Genomic DNA, 24888 nt, shown 5'->3' with positions numbered 1-24888 from the left:
AATATTTGATAAACTGCTCCATTTCTTTTCATCTTCACGTTATTTTATATTTTTAATTCATGATTTTGATAGGATCCATAATATTTCAATATAAAAAAATTGATCGCATAATACTGAAATATTTCCAAAAAAACATGAGAATTTGTGTTGGTGTGTTTAGTTTATTCCACGTCGGTTGGGTAAATAGCCTGAGAGTTTAATATATTGACAAAGATAACAGTGACGGCACCACTAAGGCCCCGTTTGGTTTCAAAATTCAGGCTAAAAAAGCACTTTTTAAAGTGCTTTTCAGTTAAAAAGGTGTTTGGTTGACAAAAAAAGTGCTTAAATTTTATTTAAGTCAAAATTAGAGTTTTTTTAAAAGCAAAAAATTGTAGCTTTTAAAAGCAATTATTTTAAAAAATCACTACAAAATCCAAACGGGCTCTAAGGGGCAAAGGGGGCAATTGTCCCCCCTTAATTTTTTTTAATAAAATTACTAATATACTCCTATATTTAAAAATAATAATTTATGAACATAAATTAAGAACCAAACACTAAAATAAGAGACAAAGTCCAAAAAAAATTAAATTAATCTTAATTGTTTAATATGTACAAAGTGACTTAAAAATTTGTGGTCCATAGTTTTAAATAAATTGAAGCCCGAGCATTAAGTTTTTAACATAAACACAAATTAATTTTAAGTATTTTAAACCTAAAAACAAAGTATTGAAGCAAAAAAAGATGTGGCATATATACTCATTTCTTACAAGTTTGTGAGTTTGGAAATTTTTGCGGTAAAAATTATTACGAATATTAATTACTTATACTGAAATATATATATATTTTGTAGTTTGTCGAATGAAGTTATTGTTAATTATTTTCAGAAAATGTCAAATTGTAAGGGTAAATTATATATATATATATATATATATATATATATATATTGTGATATTTGGTTCTATTCGATTGAAATCTCTTGATAAAATTCTTGGATCCGCCCTCGAAGATAAACCTCTTCTCTTGAGCTAGCTTTTGAAGTGAGTTAGGTTCAAGTCTGAAACGACCCTAACTCTATAATAAATAAATATGCGGAAATTTTTTTTTTTTTTATACTTACTAAATAAAATATGTACATATATGCCCATACATATATGCACAGAGTAAAAATATTTAAAATGAATAAACAATTAAATACTTAAATAAAAATGCATTCTTAAAAATATAATAAATATCTGAGTCAAACATTAATTAAAAATATACTGCATAAGTAAATAAAAGTTTGCATGCACTGAAAATATTAAATAAATATTCTAGACCCTCAATCACTGAAAATAATAAAAATGTATCATGCTGACAAAAACAATAACATGCATAGCGACTCAGAATATTTCACGGTCACGGGGCCACTGCATGCATGCTCATACGTCCTCGCCTCCGGTGGGTACAATGTCATCCTCAACGTACTCACCTGCACCATACCAGTGTAGTGAGCCTAGAGGCCCAACATGCTAACATAACAAGGGTTTAAAATAATTTAAACCAATTTAATACTAATACATACATATACATGAATGAGCATGCTTAAAAATTACATAACATAACTTACTTAAATAAACATAATACATAACATAATACATAACATTATTGAGCAATTTATTTTCTAACATAGCATGGTTGTATCCGTAGTGTAACCTTAAATCATACATTAAATACTGATCAGCGTGGAAACCTACGTACGTGGCCGGTGACGAATCACCTCTTAAATTGGCAGTAAACTGCCCTTCAATCATATGGGGACGAATCCCCCTTAAATTGTCACACTACTTCAACTTCCAACATAAAATATTTTTATTGCTCAACTTAAACATTAAATCATGCATAAAATATTATTTCATGAATGCATGTACTTGAATAAAATGTGTGTCCATCATATATATTTAATTTAATTTCTTACTAACATATAAATATTAAAATAACTTAAATGCATATAAATAATTAAATATATATTCAGGACACATGCAAATTTTCTCATGGATGGTCCTGGACTGCTGGCCCTACACACAAGCCCATTAAAATTACACTAAGCCCAATAACACTTAAACTGGCCCAATGGGCCCAAAAACCCAAAGACTGGCCCATTAACTTGTATGGGCCCAAAATCCCATAAAATAAATGGACTAACTTAATTAAAATTTTAAAAGTCCAAATAAAATTATTTGGGAGTCCAAATAATTTTATTTCAATTTATTTGACCCAAAACACATAAATTCGTAAAATACTTTAAAAATAAAAAGACTCGAGCCCGGCCCACCAAACTCGGACCCGAACTCACTAACCCGACCCACTACCTAACCGCCCCGACCCGGACCCAAGACCCGACCCGGAACCACTAACCTAGCCCAACCCGATCCCCCCCTCTCCTATTGCCTCTCGGCCGTGAGCAGCAGGCCCTCTTGGCCTGCTGCCGGCCGGCTCCGGCCGCCCCTGGCCGGAGCGCCGCCGCCCGGACGTAGCCCACGTCCGGGCGGACCTAACCCAGCCAGGCCCCAACCCCCATGCAACCAGGAACCACCGAGCCGAACCCATAATCCCGAAACCCTAACCTGCGCTCCTCTTGCCCTTCTAGCTTAACCCTGTTCGGCCGAGCCCCAACCCAGCCTTAGCCCGGTCATGGTTCGACCCCAAGGCCCCTACCAGACCCAAGGAACATCTGCCAACAGCCCTTGACCAATCTATATAAAAAAAAACGTGAACATGAAGCAAAGCATGGAAAAATTTCGAACCCTTCAACCCTTTTCTGAAATAATTCGAAAGCTTTAATGCATAAACCATCAACACAATATAGATATCTGATTGGCACGAAAAGTTGAAAGAAAATCATGCCTTTCACCGATTTATAGAGCAACAAGCGTGTACGACGGGCTTCGGGACGACGGAACTCAAATACGGGACTCTTGGAGCTTCACGATCCTTGGCTATGGCTTTCTGGGTTTGCTGGGTCGAGAGGATGAAGGAAATGAGTGGGGGTGGCGGCTGAAGTTTGAGAGTGACGTGAGGTTTGGGTGGGGTTGGGTAGATTTAGGTTTTAATAATTAAGGAAATAGGTTTTTTTTTTTTTAGGTTAATAAATAGAATAATATAAAAATTTAAACATTCTAATAAAAATTTAAATCAGAAACTTAAATTAAAATTTATAAAATCCCGAAATTAAGAATTAGGGGAATTTTAAAGATAATTAAAAATCATTATTTTGGCTAATTTTGGATAAAAATGACCCCTAAAATTAAATAAAATTAAATACTTAAAATTTTGGGATAATAAAACTCAAAATAATATTTTAAGGCTCTAAAAAAGCTCATAAAATAATTTGGGTGGAAAGTTGTCATCCCGTCCGTCCACGGTCCCGTCTACGCGATTAAATAATAAAAATACTAAAAATCATAAAAATCACTAATTATGGGTTAAATGCTTAAAAATAAATTTAATCATGCACAAATAATTCACATAATTATTTAACCCATAAATCATAAATTTAAATAATTAAATATCTTAATTATGCAGGCGGATTTAAGTAATTAAAAATACCGGGTGTTACAAAGTCAATTTCTATCAATGTGATATTCGAAAACTTTAAATTTGTGTGGAATTATGTATCGAATTTGTTTTCACCGAAAATTAATGTCAATTGCCTGGGAATTAAAAACAATGTATTGCATTTGCAGCCATACGATAGCAATGTGTTCATTTATTTCAATTCCGACTTCGTGTCGCAGATTAAAACATTTAATATAATAAATAAATAATGTTAAAAGTACATTTGATATATTGTATATCGATATTTATATTAATAATATCACATAATTTTGCTATTATATCATGAATTATGTGTTAAATATATCATAGAATTATGTGTTAAATATATCATAAGATTTTGACAAAATAAATTTTTATATTAAATTTTTTGTGATATAAGAATTGATGTAAGTACAAATATTAATTTTCATATAATATTACTCTAATATTATATACGTACGTAACGAAGAAGTTTCCAAGCGATTCCAATAAAATTAAACGAAGACTTCCTGCATTTTCACGCTTTGACATTATGTGTAAATTTGTAATATCAAATTGCATGTGTGGAGAGTCAAGTTTTATTCATTAAAATTTATACTATTTTTATTTAGTCCAAAAATATATATAATAATAAATACTACTTTTATATATGTGTGTCCACATTGTTAGACGTAGTTGAGATGGCCACATTGACTATATATACAGTCAAGGGTCCTTTTAACCAGTGACAACTTTAGTATAACTTCAGTGCAATAAGGAGAACGTTGCAATGCAATTTTTTGTAAAATTTAATATAAAAATCATCTCATTAATCAATTTTAGAAAGAATATATTTCTGATTTGACCTAATATACTCATTGAAACATTAGTTTTAATGTTACTTTTTACAATAAGTAAAAATTGAGTCGAATCCTCTCACATATATATATATATATATATATATATATATATATATATATGTGTGATCGTCTTATAGAATACCTACTCGTAAATTTTTATTTTTTAAAGAACTACATATCACCTAAAACATAGTTAAATATGATATTAATTTCTCTCTCGATATATATTGCGTGGCTGCCACAAGTACATCTAGCATAGCCGTGAACAATGTTTGTTTTGTTCCTTGACACGACTCTATACCGTCTATGTTTAATCATGTTCTCAAACAACGATTTTGACCAAATCCTCCCCAACTAAACCACATCTTTTTTAAAAATATAAGGCTTCAAATTTTTTGTAGAGATCAACCTAAATAACAACATATGTTATCGGTAAATTGTGACCAATAATTTTGTTCAAAAATGAGGATTTCCATTTATTAAAATGCAAAATCTATAAACCGTTTCATGAGTCAGTTTTGAGATATGAGTGTTTTATTCGATTTAATTTATGAAAAATATTATCTTTTGTGTCCAAAATCTAAATATTATTTTCAATTTAAATATGAATCGGGTCGATCGGTCTCAGTAATATAGTTTTGTTGAGACCGTTTCGCCCAAGCTACACCTACTCTTATTAAAATAAGCATGATTTAAAATGTAAGGCAACAAGTATTTCATCAGTAAAAGATCATTTTTTGATATTCAAGTTTGACCAAAGTTTAATTTAATTTTATCGATGCCTCATATTTTCAGTTATAAGGAAAAAAATTTAAATATAACAAATGTATGTGAACATAAGTTAAAAAAATTTATATAACATGATCAACACACGATCAATAATAAATTAAGGAAAACTTTGCATGGTGAAGTAATAAAATTAAAATTTTCTATAAAATCAATCAAATTATCACAAACAATGTTATATGTCTTATATATATTAAGCAAATCAAAATTTAATTTTAATAGCAGCTTCATTTATATATTGTTATTTTCTTTACATTAGCCATTCAATTTTAAAAATGGTATTTTTTTCAAAATAACAAAAGATCCGTGCCAGATTCATTTTTTTAAAATAAAATAAAATCAATGTGTGTGTGTGTGTACACATAAAGAAAAAAAATAAACTGCAACTACAACAACTACCTCCTATTTTTTTGGGCTTCCTCAAATATAAATAAAAAGGGATGGTGAGAGGTGAGTTTTCAAATAATTTCTTCCTTCCCAAAATCAAACTCATTAATATATTAATTCATTACATATATTAAATACTCACAACATTTTACAGATGGGTTGACCATTTTAAAAACTCAATTAATACTAGCAAGTATTTTATAAACTTCGACTAACATGTATAATGTATCATGTATGCTAACTTATAATGAAAATATAAGGAAAAATAATTTTGCGTGGGATTTTAGGCAGACAAAAGATGAATTGTTATTCTTTTAAAATGTATATATGTGTGTGTATAATTTGGGCTAATTCTATAAACATCCTGTAAAAAATAATAAACAAAAAGCAATCCTATGTAAAATTAATAACGTTTTGGAAATCATGTCTACTAAAAAATCAGGCATTAATGAGTCTTGAGTTTTGTTATAACATAAAGGTTAAATGTATCTGGTTTTTTAAAAAGGAAGATATATCAGTTTTATCCATTTTAATCTATCTAACTAATATGTAAATAATCAAGTTATGAATTTAAGATTTCTCTATGTTTCATTGTTAACACTAAAATTGTAATCGAAATCCATAGATTTAAAATATTTTCATTCAAGCACAACCTTATGTTTTTTAATTTTTTCAAAGGGGACTGATGCAATAATCTGAACAAATTTACCACTTTAACCATCATGTATTGTATATACAATCATCGCAAATGGAACTATATTACGGTTTACAACATAACCAACTAATGTCTTCTATTCCTTGTTAATGAGATGAACACCACAGATAAAAAGAAAACAACAATTTTAGTTTTCTAATTTGTAATTTTTTTTTTCATTTTTAAACATGTCGAAAAAATCACAATTTTAGTCCTCCACGGCTACCTGTAGTACAATTCTCTACGGCTGGAAAATAATGATTTAGCACACATGATATAAAAAATTATCGACCTAATGTTGAAAATTGCTGCATGACTAATGTTATATCAGCACTTCAATAAAAAAACAAAACTAAAATAAAAAAATTTATATCATCGTATAAAAATTATAAATCGACGAGAATATCTCTGAAAATAAAAATATGCAAGTTACGTGACCAATGAAGCAAAAGTGTGTATGATCATTGATCACCATTCACCACTATTGTCGAGGCAATTGCAACCACAATTTCACACAATGGTTGAGAAATTATTTGGCTTAATAAATATCTAACAAAAATATAATGTGTCTTTTTATATAAAAAGGAGAGGGTCTTTATCCAGACTAGAAATTAGAATAGACAAAATGCTTAAAATCAAATAATTTTTATAAGTGGCCACTGCCCATGCCAAGGTCATCGGCTTTATCCAGGAGAAGTCTCTTGTCCACTAATTTTTTGAGCCACATCAAGTATGACTGTTCGAGCACACAATTTCCAGTGAATTCCAATTTGTGTGGCAATTATTTCAACACCATTTTAAATGGTTGTAAATTATCGTTAATAAATTAAATTACCATTGATTTATTTACTTATTCAACTGTCCATGATAGCAACGTTTCTATACAAAACACCGACGTTTTGTCAACTAGTAGAGATTTATTATATTTGAACTTAGGGGTACAAACGAACCGAATCTGTTCGTGAGCTTTACGAGCCCGCTCGATAAATATTTGATTCGTATTCGAGCTTATCGAACTCGAGCCGAATTCGAACATGTTCGAACATTTTTTCGAGCCGAGCTCGAGCCGAAATTACTCCGTTCGATAGTTCGCGAATAGTTCGCGAGCCTTAATATTTAATTAATATAATATAATTATATAATAATATATATACATTTCGAGCTTTCGAACCATAATATCCGAATAGTTCACGAATAGGTTCGAATATTTCGAACCGAACTCGAACTCGAACTTCATTTCGAGCCGAACTCGAGCCAAAATATTTGAAATTATCGAACTTCGAATCAAGCTCGAACTCGAATATACTCTTATCGAGCCGAATTCGAACCTTAAAATTTTACCATTATTCGGCTCGATTCGGTTCGTTTGCACCCCTAAATTTTGAACCACAATTATACATATACTTCTTTTCTTTTATTTATTTTGTAGCAAAAACTATTAATTAGTTTCGTTGAAAATTTATTTGAAAAATCTATGTATCGCTTTTAAAATATATTTAGAAACATATAAATATCTATAAAACGTGTTTAAAATGGCTGTATATATATATATATAATTAATATTTGATTCATTAATTATAAATTAACTAATTTGTTACCCAAATTTTGAGGTTTTTTTTTATAAAAAAAGGTGTAAAAGCTGGTGACTCCTCCCGTGTAGTTTTCGCTATAAATTAAGGTCATCCGATTCATGAGTTTGTCATGAAAAAAATCGGGCGAATTGTAGAGTGTGAATGCAGTGACAGAAGGGAAAATACTAGGAAAAAAACATTTTCAAAAAATGTATATTAGGAAAAACGAGTTGGAAATAAGGAAAAGTCCAAAAAGTTCTGTCGTCCCATAAATATATTCACCAAGTACATAAAAAGTTTCTCCAAAATTGTATCAAAACCTGAAAATCGTCAGAACATTAGTCCAAGAAAATAGTTTCAAATTTAGGCCATATTTTATCTTTTTAAGCCAAGGTTTGAAAAACAACCTAAACAATCTATCATATATTCATACAAATTCTTAATTTATATCACATATTCTATCATTGCATTCAATTCAATATTACTAAATCATAAAATAAAAATATAAAATAATCGAGTTGACTGGATCCGCATTGATTTTATAACTTTTTATATGTAAACCAAATCAGGCGTAAACCAAACTAAATTTCTTTAGCCGGGTTCATCAAGGTCGACCACAAGATTACCTGGCTGATTCATTGATGGCCATAATACTTGCTCTTCTTAAAGTTCAAAAAATTCATGAAATTTACGCAAAAAAAAGTTCAATCAAAGGACAAATTCCGATAGGACACCCAATATCATATTCACAACAAATTTTAACGATTGGGAGTGCAATTCAAACACATGAAGATATCCGTTTGAAAAGAAAACATCATTGCAATCACTCGATCTGAGTAGAAAATAATAACCCAGGTTCTAGGTTTCTGAAAACTAGGGTGAATTGCTCGCTCAGAGGAAACAGTCACCTCCACGAACACAACTCGCCAAAAATAACAGGAGCCATCGTGAGCAACGAGCTGAGAGACAAAAATATACATATATACACACAAGTTTTATTTGCCTATCATTAAGCAGGCACGAAGCCAGGTTCAAGAGAAGATGATCTTGATGGACCTGATCCATCGTCCTGCATAGTTTTCTTACTATCAACGGATTCACTGGTTTCTTTATCTTCTATGAAACCTTTCTTGAATCTGTCATAGTTAGTTGGCTCGGTACTCACGAATGGACGCTCACCTAGTACCTGTACCAAGTCTTCTTGATGTAATACCTCTTTCTCCAGTAATAGTTCAGCTATCTGAGAAACATGCTCTTTGTGCTCCTTTATCAGTTGAATTGTGCGGCTGTAAGCCTTCCCTACCCATTCTCTAACTTCGTTGTCAATTATGGCGGCAGTTTTACTGCTGTAGGGTTTGCTCGTTTCAAAGCCATCCTCCCTTTGGGGGAACGAAAGAAGGCCAACTTTTTCGCTGAAACCATAAACGGCAACCTGGGCATAGGTCATCTTCGTGACTTTCTCCAAATCATTTTGGGCTCCTGTTGAGATCCTCCCCAGCAAAACCTATTGCAGAAAGAAATTAGATTGTATCTTGGCTAGTAGCAAGATCGTAAAAGACATCATAAATCCTTGTCTGCCTTCGCGTCATCTTGAATTAAATACAAACATCATAAATCCTTGTCAGATGAGAGTAGTACTTTCGGAAAATATTATTTACATAAAATATCTAAATTTATCATCTGAATGTACATAATCACAGAATTGTCTAAGCTTAAATTCAACAATTTCTACCAACTAATAGCTGGTAAACTAATAGAAGATTCACGTAGACACAAAAAAAAGAAAAAAAAGAAAAAGAACTTACCTCCTCTGCTGCCCGCCCGCCGAGAGTCATGCAGGTTATATCAAGAAGCTGTTCTTTGGTCATCAGAAGATTTTCATTTGGAACATACTGCGCAAACCCAAGGGCAGCTGTACCACGAGGGACAATTGTGACTTTGAGCAATGGTTCAGCATGTTCAAGGAACCAACCAGCAACAGCATGGCCAGATTCATGGTAAGCCACGGTTCGTCTCTCGATCTTGCTAACAACCTGTAGGAATGAATTATTTTATCACTAAATTATATACACATTCCAAATACAATTCTATAACTAACAGAAATAAAACAGCGGAGAGACTTCAACAACGCACATGACATTCGATTCAAAAATATCATATTCTTCCAGTATGCTGTCCTTTACTGTTTGCTTTTATTCAGCTGTATGCCTGTATGTACAAAACCAGCAAGCGTAACGTACCCAGCATGCATAGCTTACTCTGACACAAGCACTGGAGAATGTGACAACTAGCTGGGTGGCTTCAACTTAAAATATACAATCACTAAACAACTTCATAACCAATTCACTAAAGAAATAACAAAGTAAGCCAGTGAATTCTGAGTTCACGGCATGCTGCAAATATATCCACCAACTGGCAAACAACATTCACAAAGAGAAATAATAAGGAGAAAAGGATACCTTGTTCTTCTTCTCAAGACCCCCTATAACACGATCAATAGCAGCCTCAAAATGTTGCATCGTGATTATCAGACTATCATTCCTCGCTGCAATTAAAGCAGCTTCATTACACACATTAGCAATGTCAGCCCCAGCAAATCCAGGAGTAAGGGCCGCAAGCCTCTCGGAGTAATATGATGGCTCCTTATCAAGTTTCAATTTATTCAAATAGATGCGAAAAATCTGATCACGGCCCTTGATGTCTGGCTTATCAATGGAGATTTGACGATCAAATCTTCCAGGCCTTAACAAAGCATTGTCCAATATATCAGGCCGATTAGTGCCAGCAAGAACCACAACGCCAGAAGCAGTTCCAAATCCATCCATTTCCACAAGCAACTGATTTAATGTACTCTCACGCTCATCATGGCTTCCAGAAAATGCCCCACGACCTCTTGCTCGACCTATTGCATCAATTTCATCAATAAAGACTATACATGGTGCAGATTGTCTTGCTTCTAGAAATAAGCTTCGGACCCTTGCAGGTCCAACTCCAACAAACATCTCCATGAAATCTGATCCAGATATGGAGAAAAAAGGAACACCAGACTCTCCTGCTGTTGCTTTAGCAAGAAGTGTCTTTCCAGTTCCCGGAGGTCCAACAAGAAGCGCACCTCTTGGAATTTTTGCTCCCAGCTCCTCATATTTTTTGGGATTTTTCAGAAAATGCACAAACTCCATTATCTCTTGTTTTGCCTCGTCACATCCAGCCACATCTTTGAAAAAGACCTATTTACAAAGTAAACACATCATGTTCTGCTACCAATGAAGAAGAGAACAAAATTTGCTACATCATTACCTATGTTGCATGGATACGGGTACGGGTATCGGATCGAATACGATACGGGTACGGCGATACAGAAAATTTGAAAATATAAGAAACGATACGGCTTGGATACGGCTATTATTATTAAAAAATATGTAAATATTAAATATATACATATATATAAATTTAAGAAGAAAAAGAAAAAATGTACCCGAAAACGTACCCAATAAATTTAATTTATTTATTAAGTAGTCCTAAAAAATTTATTAATTTTTAATTTAACCCTTAAAACTTTTAATTATTTGCAATTTAGTCCAAAACGTACCCAAAAACGTACCAAGCCGTACCCAGGCCGTACCCGATCGGTCAAACTTGAAAAAGGTCAACGACACAGGTTTTGCCGTATCCGACATGCGTATCCGCGTGTCGTACTCGTACCCGATACTCCAAATTTTTTTTTTTGAAGTACCCGTGCTACATAGATCATTACTAATTTACTACAAAATGGGGTCTGAGAGGGAACAAATATTGAATCACGTCCTGACCTTATTTTTGGCATTTTTATCCATTTTTGTGATAGGTGCTTTGCCAATACTGAATAATCCCCGACCAACCCTTCCACCTGGACCTCCAACACTAAATCCACTATTCCGTCCCATGTAGATAAGGGTTCCAAGAAGCAACAATGTCGGACCAAACTTCATAAACTCTTGGAAAAAATTCGTTTGAGAATCGTATGTGACGGGAACATAATTGTGATGGTCGATTCCAAGTGCCTCCTGTGCTTCCTCCAGCTTCTCCTCAAACGATTCAATGCTTCCAATAGTGAAATAATATAAATAGCGACTCGCATTTCTACCATTAGTATCACCAGGTACAGTGTTGCCGTTGGTAACTTTGTTATTATTTGGCAAATTCTTCACGTATACTTTTGCGATTGACTTATTAGAAATAACAATGTGATCCACCAAACCAGGCTCAAGTAGCTTGTTCTGGAACTCTTGGAAACTTATCTGGAATTGAAACCGATAAGGATAAATGAAACATCTGATCCCCCATTGTGAATGGATGCTTAAAATAACATGAAGGATTAAGATTGTTCAAAAAGTTTTTTAAAAACACAAATCAATGTTATATGAGCATCATCATACTATAAAACATAAAAGAAAAAAAGTTTCATGGAATACATAATATACATTCATGAGTAGTCAGAACAAAATAATATGTCAGGAATTATCATCACAACGCGTTATTAATTGATTCAAAGAGGTGTGCAACCATAATATAGCTCAAAACACCAGCCATTTTACATTTTAGGTACATTCAATGTATTATGATATCTAGTATCCAACGTGGGTGCTTGAATAAAGACTCAAAACAAAATTAGAAGTCAAGAGTCATGTTTATAATCCACTCCAAGATCGTATTGAGACTTAATGTGCATAGAGGAACCTGGGTAGGAAGCGTGTTGGATGGGAAACACCAGGTGATCCGAAAATCCCAAATGTAGGCATGTGGAGAGATAACTCACCTGCTTCTGAGATTGAGGAGTTGAAAGAAGGGACATGAGAACAAATCCTATCAGCAGCAATGGTGTAAGAAATTTAAGTATATTGGGATTGTTCCCATGCTCACTGGAACTCGAGTCCTCTGCATTAAAATAATTTTACAATAAAAAATTAGAAAAAAAGCAACTAAGGCATTAAATGGAAAAGAAAGGAAAACAGAAGTGATAACAAACTTCTTGAATACCTTTTGCCTCAGATTTGTGATTATTTCCGTCAGGAATTTCTTTCTTCTTCCTCGGATAATAGTTTTCATATTCTACAAGCACCACATTACACAAATCACATATCAATATAAACAAGTGACACAACATACAAACACGACAGTCAATGTTCTTACTACTTTTCTTGGGGGCACCACTGCAAAACAGCCGTCGAAGCCTCGGGCTGGCAAGAAGCGAGTTTAGTTCCTTCAAAATCGCAAAATTCTCAACATGCTTACCAGCTCCAACGGAGGTCAAATATCTCCTCGCAAACCCTAACCCATTATCCGCGCGTAAATGACGCCCATTTCCGTTCGTTAATTCACTCAAAATGGCCGACCTCACTCCATAAACACCGGAATTAGCACCCTGCCCGAATATATTTTAAAACAAGGAGTAATAAAAAAACGTAAATACAATCAACGGTAAGACACGAATACCCATTTCAGCTTTCATTCAAAATCTAATTTACGAGCTTACTCGACTGTATAATGATCGATAAACATGGCGTCCGATTCGAGAAAACATTGAATCGGCTGATCAGAACATGAAGCTTTGATTGCAGTGCGAGAACAAACCCTAACCACCGAATCTTACGACGACGTTATCATCTGTAACCAATACGAAATTGTTAGGAAAAATTTATTGGAAAGAATTCGTGATACGTCCATACAATAGCCATTTGGTTCTGAGGAAACTTTTTTAGAAACAGTCGGGAAGGAGAAATTAGAAAGGGATCGAATTTCAGGAAGCAGTGATAAATACGATATTTTCGTCGGTTTCGGCCCAATAAAGGTAACTCGACCCATGGGCCAGTTTCATAGTAGTTGGGCTTACTTTTTTTTATTTATATATTTCGAAGCATTTCCCAAAATAAAAAATTTCAATCAAATATTTTTGAGTGGTTGTAAGCTTTAAAAATAAATAATTATAATTTTTTTCGAAACAAATTTTTGAATATAAATTCATAATCACTTAAACAATACCTTAATTCTCTCTTTCGACCGATAACATTTTTAAAAACGTCGACTTTCAACTTAAATGATGTTTGGAACATTTTAAATTTATAACATAAACACGATTCAAAACAAAAAGAATATTTGTAAAACTATATAAATTTTTATGATTTAAAAAGAAATAAATTGCAATTAGTTACTGTATTGAAAGAATTGATAATTCGTGTGCATTGATATGAGGCAAAAAAAAAAAAAAAAAAAGAAAATTTATGAACATAAGATGGTGATTTCTAGATTCCTTTCACTACTGTTTTCTATTTCTTTAAATAATTATAGTATTATACAATTGAAAAATTTAGAAAGCATTAATCCAACAAGAACATCACTGACACCCTGTAAAATATTAGGTTGCATTTAAAACACAACCCAATAATTCACAAAAATAACTAATTAAGATTTCAAACGAGTCTATTTTATCAAACAAGTCAATAGATTTGTTACTACGAATTTGGATTCTGCAGCTTCAAATCTATCTATCGAAAGATTCTTGAAATTTAGAATCTTGAAGCAAGAACAACTTGTAGAAAGAAAAACAGCAGCAAAAAATATAATGTAAGTGGAGAGAATATAATTTATTTGAGATAACTCAATCGGTGGAAAATGTTCTGCCTTTTGTAGGCATACAATGAACAACCACGTAGCTTAATTCTCTCAACAGATTCCTAACAAACTAAGAAATAATCAAATACTAGCTAAAAAATAGCTACAGACTTTGACCCACTAACATTTGACTAGGTAACAAATAAATTAATTACCATTTATTCTAATAACTTAAGAATGAAATAAATAAACTTATTTAACAGCCGATAAGTATTGATGTTGTATTTCAATACTCTCCCTCAACATCAGCTTTCTTTCTTTCTCTTATTCCAAGCTGCTGGCGAAGTCTTTCGAACTTGTTTCCACTCAAGCCTTTGGTGAACAAATCTGCAACTTGACTTTCTGTGCTGATGTGATTCAGAACAATTTCCTCTAGCAGAACTTTTTCTCTGATAAAATGATAATGCACCTCCACATGTTTAGTTCTTGCATGAAAGATTGGATTTTCTGCCAACCGTATTGCCGACTGGTTGTCGCAATACAATGGGATTGAATAATCTGTTGGTTGATGTAAATCCTTCAATAATTGCAGTAGCCAAGAACTCTCTTGAGCTGCCATAGCTGCGGCTCGATACTCTGCTTCCGTTGTTGACAAAGATACAGTAGGTTGCCTTTTGCTACACCAAGAAATTGATCCTTCTCCAAGCATAAAAACATACCCCGTAGTTGAGCGTCGAGTGTCATGGTCACCGCCGTAGTCGGCATCACAGTAGCCAACTAATTTTTGACTTCCATCCTTTTTGTACAGTACACCATAATCAAGTGTATTCTTCACATATCTCAAAATTCGCCGAACGGCATCCAAGTGAGGCTTCTTTGGAACTTGCATGTATCGGCTCATCACTCCAACTGCATAAGAAATATCAGGTCTGGTTATAGTTAAATAAATCAAACTACCAACCAATTTTTGATACATCGATGCATCTTCCAAATCTCTTCCTTCATGAGCACACATTTTTGTATTTGGATCCATCGGAGACGAAATTGACTTGCACTCGAGCATCCCAAATTTTTTCAGCAAGTCTCTTGCATATTTTTGCTGACAGAGAAATATTCCCTCTTGAGTATGATCAATTTCTAGACCAAGGAAGTGTTTGAGCTGTCCAAGTTCTTTCATTTGAAAACGAACGGATAAATTCTTCTTTGTTTGAAGAATTTCTGCTTCACAATTTCCGGTTATGATTAAATCATCCACATACACTAGCACAATAGATAGCTGCCCTCCATCATATTTGACAAACAAACTGGAATCTGCAGATGTCATTGAATAACCATTATGAATTAGGAATTCTCCAATCTTACCGTACCAAGCCCTTGGTGCTTGCTTTAACCCATAAAGTGCCTTTCGTAGCTTACACACATATTCGGGATGAACTTGACTCTGAAAACCCAAAGGTTGATTCATGTAGATCTCTCGATCCAACTCACCATGTAAGAACGCATTCTTTACATCCATTTGCCACAAGTTCCAAACTTGACTGGCTGCAAGTGCAAGTAAAACTCGAACAGTTGTAAGCTTCGCAACTGGGCTAAATGTTTCGTCATAGTCTAGTCCATATTGTTGAGAGAACCCTCGAGCAACAAGTCGAGCCTTGTGCCTTTCAATTGAACCATCTGAGCGACGTTTTATTTTATACACCCATTTGCAAGAAATAGGCTTCACATCTTTTGGCTTTGGTACAAGCTCCCAAGTTTGATTTTGTCGCAATGCAACAATCTCCTCGTCCATTGCTTGTTGCCATTCTGGATTTTGTAACGCTTCGTCAAAAGTCGCCGGTTCTTTTTCATTTGGTTCTTCTATTATTGCAGCATTGGCATATTTAGCATTTGGTTTTCGAACTCTTGTCGATCTCCTAAGAGAAGCTGAGTCTTCTACTCCACTGGATTCATCTTCCATGTTTGGTTGCTCATACACACCTGTCCTCCAAGAATTTTGTCTTGTGCTTTCTTGGATATCATCCCCAAAATCTGTACCATCATTTTTATCAAGGCCCAGCTGGATTTGAGAAGACGACAGTACATCTTTAATGAGATTTTCATTTTCTAACAACCACCAAGAAGATGCTTCATCAAACACCACATTTCGAGATGTATAGCACTTTCCAGATGTAGGATCACAACATCTCCATCCCTTTCTTTGATTGTCATATCCTACAAAAATACACTTAACAGCCTTCTTGTCCATTTTGCTACGTAAATGATCAGGTATAAACACATAGCAAACACAGCCGAAAACTCAAAAATAGCTGACCGAAGGCTTCTTATTCCATAATAATTCAAAGGGTGAATGAAAACATAACCTTTGTTGAGGAAGCCGATTGATTACAAAGGCTGCAGTTCGCATTGCTTCTGCCCAAAACCGTTTAGCAACATTTCTGGCATGAAGCATACTTCGACATATTTCAGCTAGTCGATTCTTCCTCTCCGCTACTCCGTTTTGCTGTGGAGTGTTTGGACATGTGAATTGATGATATATTCGACATTCTCGAAGGAAATTGCAAAACTCGTTTGAGGTAAATTCACCTCCATTGTCAGTGCGAAGACAATGAATTCTTTTACCTATTTCTGCTTCTGCATCTTTTCTGAACTCTTGAAACTTTGAAAGAGTTTCAGACTTTTCTTTCATGAAATACACCCACAAGTATCTGGAGAAATTATCGATAAAAGTTACCATGTATTTCATCCCACCGATGGAAGCTTGCGTGATAGGTCCAAACACATCCGAGTGGATTAATTCCAATGGCTCATTTGCTTTAAATTTGGATTCTTCATATGGCAATTGATGTGCTTTTCCATATTGACACCCGACACATATGGTGTCTGTCTTAACTTCATGTTCGGGCAGCCCCTTCACCAATGCTTTTTTCATCATCTCATTTAGCTTGAAGTAACTAACATGACTTAGCCGCATATGCCATAAATCTGCTGTTTCATTTCTTTTAGTTTTATCAACAAAAGCAGTTTCTGCAGACATTACATAAACGGACTCCAGTCGTCGTCCCTTCATCATGGGCTCTTCCATAATCTCAAGATTACGATAAACCTTTACATCTTGCGGACCAAACAACACACAATGACCTGAAGATGTTAATTGTGATACCGAAATGAGATTCTTTTTCATACCTGGGACGTGATAAACATTGTGAAGTGGCACTTCTGTGGCATTATTTTGAGGAGCGACTATCGTATTACCGATATGAGCTATCGGTAATTTTGAATTGTTTGCTATCACCACCACTCGGCTTCCCTTATATTCTGCCAAGTCTTGCAACTTTTTTTTATCACCGGTCATGTGATTTGAACATCCCGAGTCAACAATCCAGTCATTGTCATAATCAATATGTTCCAAAGTTGTTGCTGTGAGAGCTAGCTCCTCTTGTTCTGCAGCATATAATGCCTCATCATCCCATTCATCTTCACTTTTCGAAGCAGCAACATTACTCTCCACCAATTTTTTCTTCGAAGGACAAGCTTTCGCCATATGACCTTTCTCACCGCAATTGTAACACTTCCCTTCAAACTTCTTGCCATAGCTGTGATTTTTTGAATCACCCCATGAACAGGTACGTCCACTGCCTTGATGATCTTTTACCTTATCATTACTCTTTTTAGACCAACCAGCTTTGTTTTGCCTAGAGTTTCCTTTGTTTTTACCGGCGTAGAGTGCTTCCTCTTCACCCTTAAGCGAAACTCCTCCCATTTGCTTAGCTAGTGCTTCTTGTCCAGCAAGCAAATTTTCAAACTCTACCAGTGATGGCTGATTTTGCCATCCTTGTACAGCAGCAACAAAGCCCCTATATTCAGGTCTTAAACCATGGATAATTATTCTCTTCATCCTGGTTTCTCCAATTGAATCACTTGGATCCAACTCGGTAATTTCACGGCATAAAGTTTTCACCTTGTGGAAGTATTGAGAGATCGTCATGCCGCGTTGAGCTATCGACAAAAGTTCACTCTCCAGAAGTTGAAGCCTCGTGTCATTTTTCTTTGAGAATAGTGTGGCGAATGTATCCCAAGCGTCTTTGGGAGTTTTGGCATCCTTTATATGCTCTAGCACATCTTCTTCGACCGTAGTTTTTAACACAAACATTGCCTTGCCTGCTTTTATCTTCCACTTTCTTAATGTACCATGTACATCCTCTGCCTCTGGTTGCACAACTTCGCTTCCATGGACAACCTCCCACAAGTCTTGGCCTTGCATGTAAGACATCATACATGTAGACCAAGTATTGTAATTTTGATTGTTAAGCTTCTTGATTCCACCAATAACTTGAAGATCACTCATCTTCTCAATTGGAAAAGAAAAAATAAATATTTTGTTGTCAGCAACAACCTGGCGCTCTGATACCACAATGTAGAAAGAAAAACAGCAGCAAAAAATATAATGTAAGTGGAGAGAATATAATTTATTTGAGATAACTCAATCGGTGGAAAATGTTCTGCCTTTTGTAGGCATACAATGAACAACCACGTAGCTTAATTCTCTCAACAGATTCCTAACAAACTAAGAAATAATCAAATACTAGCTAAAAAATAGCTACAGACTTTGACCCACTAACATTTGACTAGGTAACAAATAAATTAATTACCATTTATTCTAATAACTTAAGAATGAAATAAATAAACTTATTTAACAGCCGATAAGTATTGATGTTGTATTTCAATACAACTAGCTCAACTAGCCGGCCGCAGCCAATAAAAGTCCATTTGTAAAACAAATCATGTAGGTGATAAAGCAAAAGAGAGTCGACATCGAAACCCCAAAACTCCATTAAAGAAGCTTCGACATGTTGTGTTCATCCACTCGCAGTAAAGAATTTAGTACACAACAGATCAGTGAAGAAAAAGGAGAGAATTGAAGGCTTTCATAATTTACAAAGTCTGTCAATTCACACACATTACTGGTTACAGCATAAGCTCCGAAAAGTACTGCTCGAACTCCTTGTCTATCGTCAGTTTCTCCGTTCCTTCTTCGATGTTATCTGCCACCCGGAAGAACATATTTTCAAATTCTCAAACCATGTGAAACAGAAATACAATATCTTTTACCAGAAAAAATTAAGTTACCTTGATCGACAGACCACCTTCCAGATGAAAGCACATAACTACTAGGAGCTATCCCGTTTGAATGCAGCAGATTAAAAAGTTCCTTCTCGGCATTCATGTCACAGTTTTCATCCTCAGATAAGCTATATTCGGCATGTCGTTCAAATTCTAGGAGGTCATCATCATAATTCGATCCACTTATGGATAACGATTCCGCATAGCTGGAACTTAACTTGGTAAACGATCTGCTGTCCGTGGAATCAACTCCCGCATCAGAATTCGAGCCACCCCAACTGGCGGATGAAGTCGAGGGCTCATTAAATGGGCTTTTGTTCGGTAGTATATAGTGAGATTTAGCTTCATAGCGTGTGCACGGGATGAAATCCGCATCCCCTTGAAAGCTGTTGCTATCTTTTGAAGACTGTACATCTGATTCTCCTCCTCTGGAGAATATGTTAATTTCAAACTTCTTTCTCTCTGTTCCATAATCATATGAAGGGCCGTATTTGAGGATTTGATCCCCGCGAAGTTGTTTAAGCACAGGCATTTCAAGAAGTTCGGCTTGAAATTTTCTTTTCTTGTAAACAGCGCGGGTGTTCATCGAGCTATTGACAACAAAATAGGTCTCATTAACTAAAAAGGCAAGACTTGAGAAGCGTAGCAAAGATGTAAGAGGCGAGAAATTTCAACGGATAAATTTATGGGTGTGATTAAATAGATCGGATGGATGATAAACTGATTCAAGAACACGTGAAAACCAAGAACTATATCAGCTGCGAAGCTAGAATTTTTTAGTATGGAGAGCTAAATTAAAGCTAAGAAGCTCGAAAAATTTAGGTGGAACCATGAGTTTTACGAATCAATAACACACATGATCTATAGGAATCCTCCTCTCCGGATCACAACATCAATGACAAAATCTATCGGAGAAAATTCAACAAGGTAACTGAAGAAAAGATCTGTTCCAAATCCAAGAAACTATATCAGTATCATCAGCTAACCGATTCCTGATTAAATTATAATCGCAGCCCACATATCGAATCGCACACCCACAAGACCACAACACACAAAACTCAAGTCAAGAGAGAGCTGAAAAGAGAAACCCATAAATCCAAGAACATATCAAATAAAACAATCGTAAACTCAAGAAACAGAGAGAAAACACACGAAATCCGAAAAAAAAATCCCCACATCAAACCTGTTTATTTCATCTGGGCTGCCCATATTTTCCTCCATTTGGAATGTAAATATAAATATTTCGTTTATTTGACCCTTGTCGCAGTGAGAGAGAGAGAGAGAGAGAGAGAGAGGAGCTGAACCTGTATATATTCGATAATTGAATGAAGATAATAAAACCTTTGAATGTGGAAGTAGCAGAGTGGAGGTGTGGGGGCATTGGCAATTTGCAATATGAAAATTGATAGAGAGCATGGTCCGTCTGTTTGACCTTATCCCTTCCTGAGTTTGCCATTCTGTGTACGCGTGCAATCACGTTATTTGTTCGTTCGTTTGTTTTTTTTTTTTATAAAGATATAAAACGTGTTACTAATTTTTGTTTATAGAATTTTGATTATATCCGGTCAAAATCTGATTGATGTAAAAAGCGCATCAAAACACGAGTGTCGGCAAGGGATAACACTAGAAGAGAAAATGTATTAATATCAATATTAGTATGAAGATCAATTTCTTGCATAGTATAATAATCTACAAATATTGATAAAAGAATCGAACTCATGAATATACGCTAATTTTCTTAGTTTTTCTTTTCTTTTTTAAAAGGATTGGTACGTGATAAAACCATGAGTTATGATTGACTATTATTTTATTCAAAATAACTTGGGCTCAGATAATTATGGAAGGTTACCGATGAGTGTTTCAATAGTCGTTAATTTTTTATTCTACGACGATTCTAAATTTAAAAAGGATGTAATTCGTTTGCGTATCGTAGCCTTTTCTTTTTCATAGATTATAATAATAATTTAAAAGAAATATTATTAAAATGATATGATCAGTAAAACGGAGTCAAAGTTGGAGCATCGGACCAAGAACAATACAACAAAGACCAAGATTTATTTAATATATATTTATTTATAATAGCCACTTGGACACTCCACGAAACATACAACATAATTAAGTTCCCCACAGTTGTTACAGAACATACAAACACAGTTTGAACAAGAATACTAATAACATATATATGAGAGTAGCTAGCAAGCACACTCAGAAAAGCTTATATATTTTTATCAGTCGTCATGCCAGATGCGTCGACTGCGGCTCCGAGGAGTACTATTGGCTGGGCGGCTTATCTTGGAGTGTGCGGCGGGCGGTGGTCATCATACCTAGTCGGAAATCGAAGGCCGGTGCCGATATGTCTGGTCGTGGGGAATATCCAGTCAAAAACAGTTGGTCCCAGAATCTGCACCAGTCGAACATGAGTTCAAACTCAGAGGCTAATATTAACATGACAAATATATGATCTGTTGTCTGAAAATGACTTAGGTAGTGTTTGAAAGAGCTTTTAAGAAGCACTTCTCAACTTCTCGTTAACAAAATTTCAAGATTTTGTTAATGAAAAACCGAAAATTGCTTCCTAGAAGCTCTCACAAACATTACCTTAGTTATAAGATTATATTCATGGCATGCATGGTTTGGATCGGAGAGGAGCAGAATATGTGTGCGATTTCGATTCTTACCGATTTCACATTCCTGAGTGTGCCAATATCGTAAGGGTTTGAATAGACGGGGCCTCCTTTCTTCACGCACATAGATCTCACGCCTTCAAAATACTGCGACACGAAGATTAGTAGAGATAATTAGTAACGAGGCAATGTAATAAGAGATGAGATAAATGGAGACATATGTAATAAAACCTCAATCTGAGTCTTGTTGCGGGTTACAAGATAGACGTTCCACCAAAGAAGAACAGCCAGAGACAAACATAAATATGTCAGCAATAACCCCGAAATGATCTGCACGGTGATCACTCGTTAATCGATCAAGTAAACCGAAGAACACGAGAAAATTTAAACTACAAAAGGAAAAGATTCGAGCACGAAATGTTACATATGTGGCCCTGAAAAATAGTTTCATCTCAGCATCTCCTTTATAATCCGCAGTTAAACTTCCGAGGAGCAAGACCTGATCACAAAACAAGGTCTTTTCTATTAGTATATGGCGACTAGTTAAGTGGAAAAGTATATATATACTTCCCATCTATAATATCAATATATATATGAACGTGCTATAGCTTTTGGTACAACAGCCGAACGGAGCAGTGTTCCACAGAACAATATCCACAAGAAGGAACGTACCATAGAGTATAGAGATGCAACCTCGGCGTACACAAGAAGCGAGTAAAGGTACTTATGATTTGCATGGCCCACGCAATTGTTTACCCAAACGCAATGGTGATCCTTGCATGATCAAGAGGCAGCAATTAGTTAAGCACATTATATCTAAGACATATATATGAGGAATCAAGAGAATGAGAATCATGCGAACCGGGCGTGCGTACCATGCGTAAAACACATCGGTTGCATATCCGGCAATGATGGGTTCGGGGAGGCTTATGCTGAGAGCACTTCTGGCAGAATCTCACATTTCCACCCTGAAAAAAGTAGGGATAAAATCTTCAGAACCAAGAAGTACTACTTCAATATACATCCATCAAACTATACTTAACTAATAGGCAATCACATTGCACATGATATTACATATGATTTCCGGATAGATCAACTGATCTATACGCGAACAATATATATATAAATATGTCGGCGACACAAACAAAAAAACATCCAAGAACGAATTTATTGTTGCGAAAAGACAAGATCGCCGAATCTAACGTGATGCTGGTGTGACGTAATTATGATGACGAAATTGATCGCGACAAAATTAATACGCGAACCGATCGAATACGACAACCGCACGTTTCCGACAGCATCAAAGGTCGTATTAACGCGACAAATCGTGACGATGACACCAAATAATAGATATTTAATGAAGTCATTTGATTGATCCAAAGATCATGCATTCTATCAGATCATGCATGCATATATATGTATGAGTTCTGCCTGCATGTTTCTTAGAGGAACGAAATACAAGATTCACTTTTATCAAAGAAATGATATATATGGAGCTGAATCGAATCCTGCCAACATAGACCATCGGATAAAGTCTAAAATTCTACAGCAGAACGTAACCATAAACCATGTATATATATAGAATATTCAGTGCAAAAATATCGACAGAAAAATGCCATTTTCTCAAATTTAGATCTTAAAACCATAGATCCAACTATTTTTGCAACTAAAAAAGTAGATCTACGGAGAATATATGTCCAAAAAAACAAAACAAACTCACACTCAAAATACTTTACTCAAAAGTTCTACTTACCTAAAATGAAGAAAAGAACATTTTCGAAAACGGAAACCAAGAAAATGATCACATCACAAGCTTGAAACATCGATTAAAACTTTTAAATCACCATTAAAAAAAAAAAAAAGATAAAAATTCATCAACAAAACATTACATATTACACATGCAAGCACTCAACAAAACATTATATTCACATGCAAGCACGAATAAAAAAGATTCATGCGACAGAATATCATAAAAACGACGGAAGAAATTAAACCTTCCGCTTTATTTCCCGCACGGATTTCTGCGCATCCTCGGAATTCAACACGAAGGATGCGGGAACCCGACCCGGATCCGTGAACATGGCGAGCCGGTAAGAGGCGGCGAACATAACAGCCAAGGTCGTGTAAGCGGCAGCATTCAACATGCCGAGCGGCGAATCGAGGCCCAACCACCGGTCCATGAACACCAGCATCGTCATGAGGTAGACGTAAGCGAATGCAGCCATCGCCAAACCTACGTAAAACGAGAACGCGAAAGCACGAGCCATTTCGAGTTTCTTTCTTGGTTAGTTTTCACTAAGGTTACGTAAATAGAGGCGGAGGCGGTGGGCAAGTGAAGTTTCAGTAATGAGTTCGAGTAGAGAGTGTAGTGGTAAATAGAAAGTAAGGTGCTTTGGGGGGGTAGGTGGTGTTTAGTTAGTTCAATGGGTGATGCATTAGAGGTTGTCTTTACATATCGAAGGTCTTGACGTTTTCTCACCTTATTTAATTTGTTGTCTTTTTTCTACCAGATTTTCTTGCTTTTTCTTTATTTAAATTTAAAATAAAATTCCATGGGATTTAATTGAATTTTGTTGATTTAATTGTATATTATAATTAAACTGCTTTTATTGGTATGTAGCCAGCGAAATATTATATGCTCCGATATATTATACTTCTCGATGAACATTTTTTCATCTTCAAAACAGAGATATATTAACCTGATATTTTTTGGTAAATATAAT

General features: G+C 34.9%; 3 protein-coding genes across 5 annotated transcripts; all 3 read right to left on the bottom strand.

The window, feature by feature from the left end:
• Positions 1 to 8572: 8572 nt before the first annotated feature.
• LOC140880048 (ATP-dependent zinc metalloprotease FTSH 8, mitochondrial-like) lies at positions 8573 to 13936 on the bottom strand. The gene is made up of 8 exons (XM_073284132.1): positions 13345 to 13936; positions 13002 to 13233; positions 12849 to 12920; positions 12628 to 12746; positions 11642 to 12109; positions 10292 to 11059; positions 9638 to 9865; positions 8573 to 9336 (listed from the first exon to the last, which is right to left on the bottom strand). Exons 1-8 carry the CDS (start codon positions 13390 to 13392, stop codon positions 8842 to 8844), a joined length of 2430 nt encoding a protein of 809 aa, XP_073140233.1. The 5' UTR covers positions 13393 to 13936; the 3' UTR covers positions 8573 to 8841.
• Positions 13937 to 19226: 5290 nt separating this feature from the next.
• On the bottom strand, positions 19227 to 20978 carry LOC140882747 (uncharacterized). Of its 3 annotated transcripts, none has more exons than XM_073288927.1 (3): positions 20846 to 20978; positions 19548 to 20131; positions 19227 to 19462 (listed from the first exon to the last, which is right to left on the bottom strand). In XM_073288927.1, the coding sequence occupies exons 1-3, from the start codon at positions 20920 to 20922 to the stop codon at positions 19386 to 19388; spliced, it is 738 nt and encodes a 245-aa protein (XP_073145028.1). In that variant the 5' UTR covers positions 20923 to 20978; the 3' UTR covers positions 19227 to 19385. The 3 variants fall into 3 exon arrangements, with proteins under 3 accessions (XP_073145028.1, XP_073145029.1, XP_073145030.1); XM_073288928.1 differs by having other exon boundaries at positions 20725 to 20862; XM_073288929.1 differs by lacking the exon at positions 20846 to 20978 and adding an exon at positions 20725 to 20835 and having other exon boundaries at positions 19548 to 20615.
• Positions 20979 to 21828: 850 nt separating this feature from the next.
• LOC140878105 (probable protein S-acyltransferase 16) lies at positions 21829 to 24432 on the bottom strand. Its single transcript, XM_073281711.1, has 7 exons — positions 24160 to 24432; positions 23041 to 23133; positions 22838 to 22939; positions 22590 to 22664; positions 22397 to 22495; positions 22220 to 22312; positions 21829 to 21942 (listed from the first exon to the last, which is right to left on the bottom strand). The coding sequence occupies exons 1-7, from the start codon at positions 24430 to 24432 to the stop codon at positions 21829 to 21831; spliced, it is 849 nt and encodes a 282-aa protein (XP_073137812.1).
• Positions 24433 to 24888: the final 456 nt, after the last annotated feature.

The sequence above is a fragment of the Henckelia pumila genome, chromosome 2 (assembly GCF_033568475.1).
Source record: "Henckelia pumila isolate YLH828 chromosome 2, ASM3356847v2, whole genome shotgun sequence".
NCBI lineage: Eukaryota > Viridiplantae > Streptophyta > Magnoliopsida > Lamiales > Gesneriaceae > Henckelia > Henckelia pumila.
Note: the sequence above shows the minus strand (reverse complement) of the source record. Positions and strands in the feature narration are given on the sequence as shown.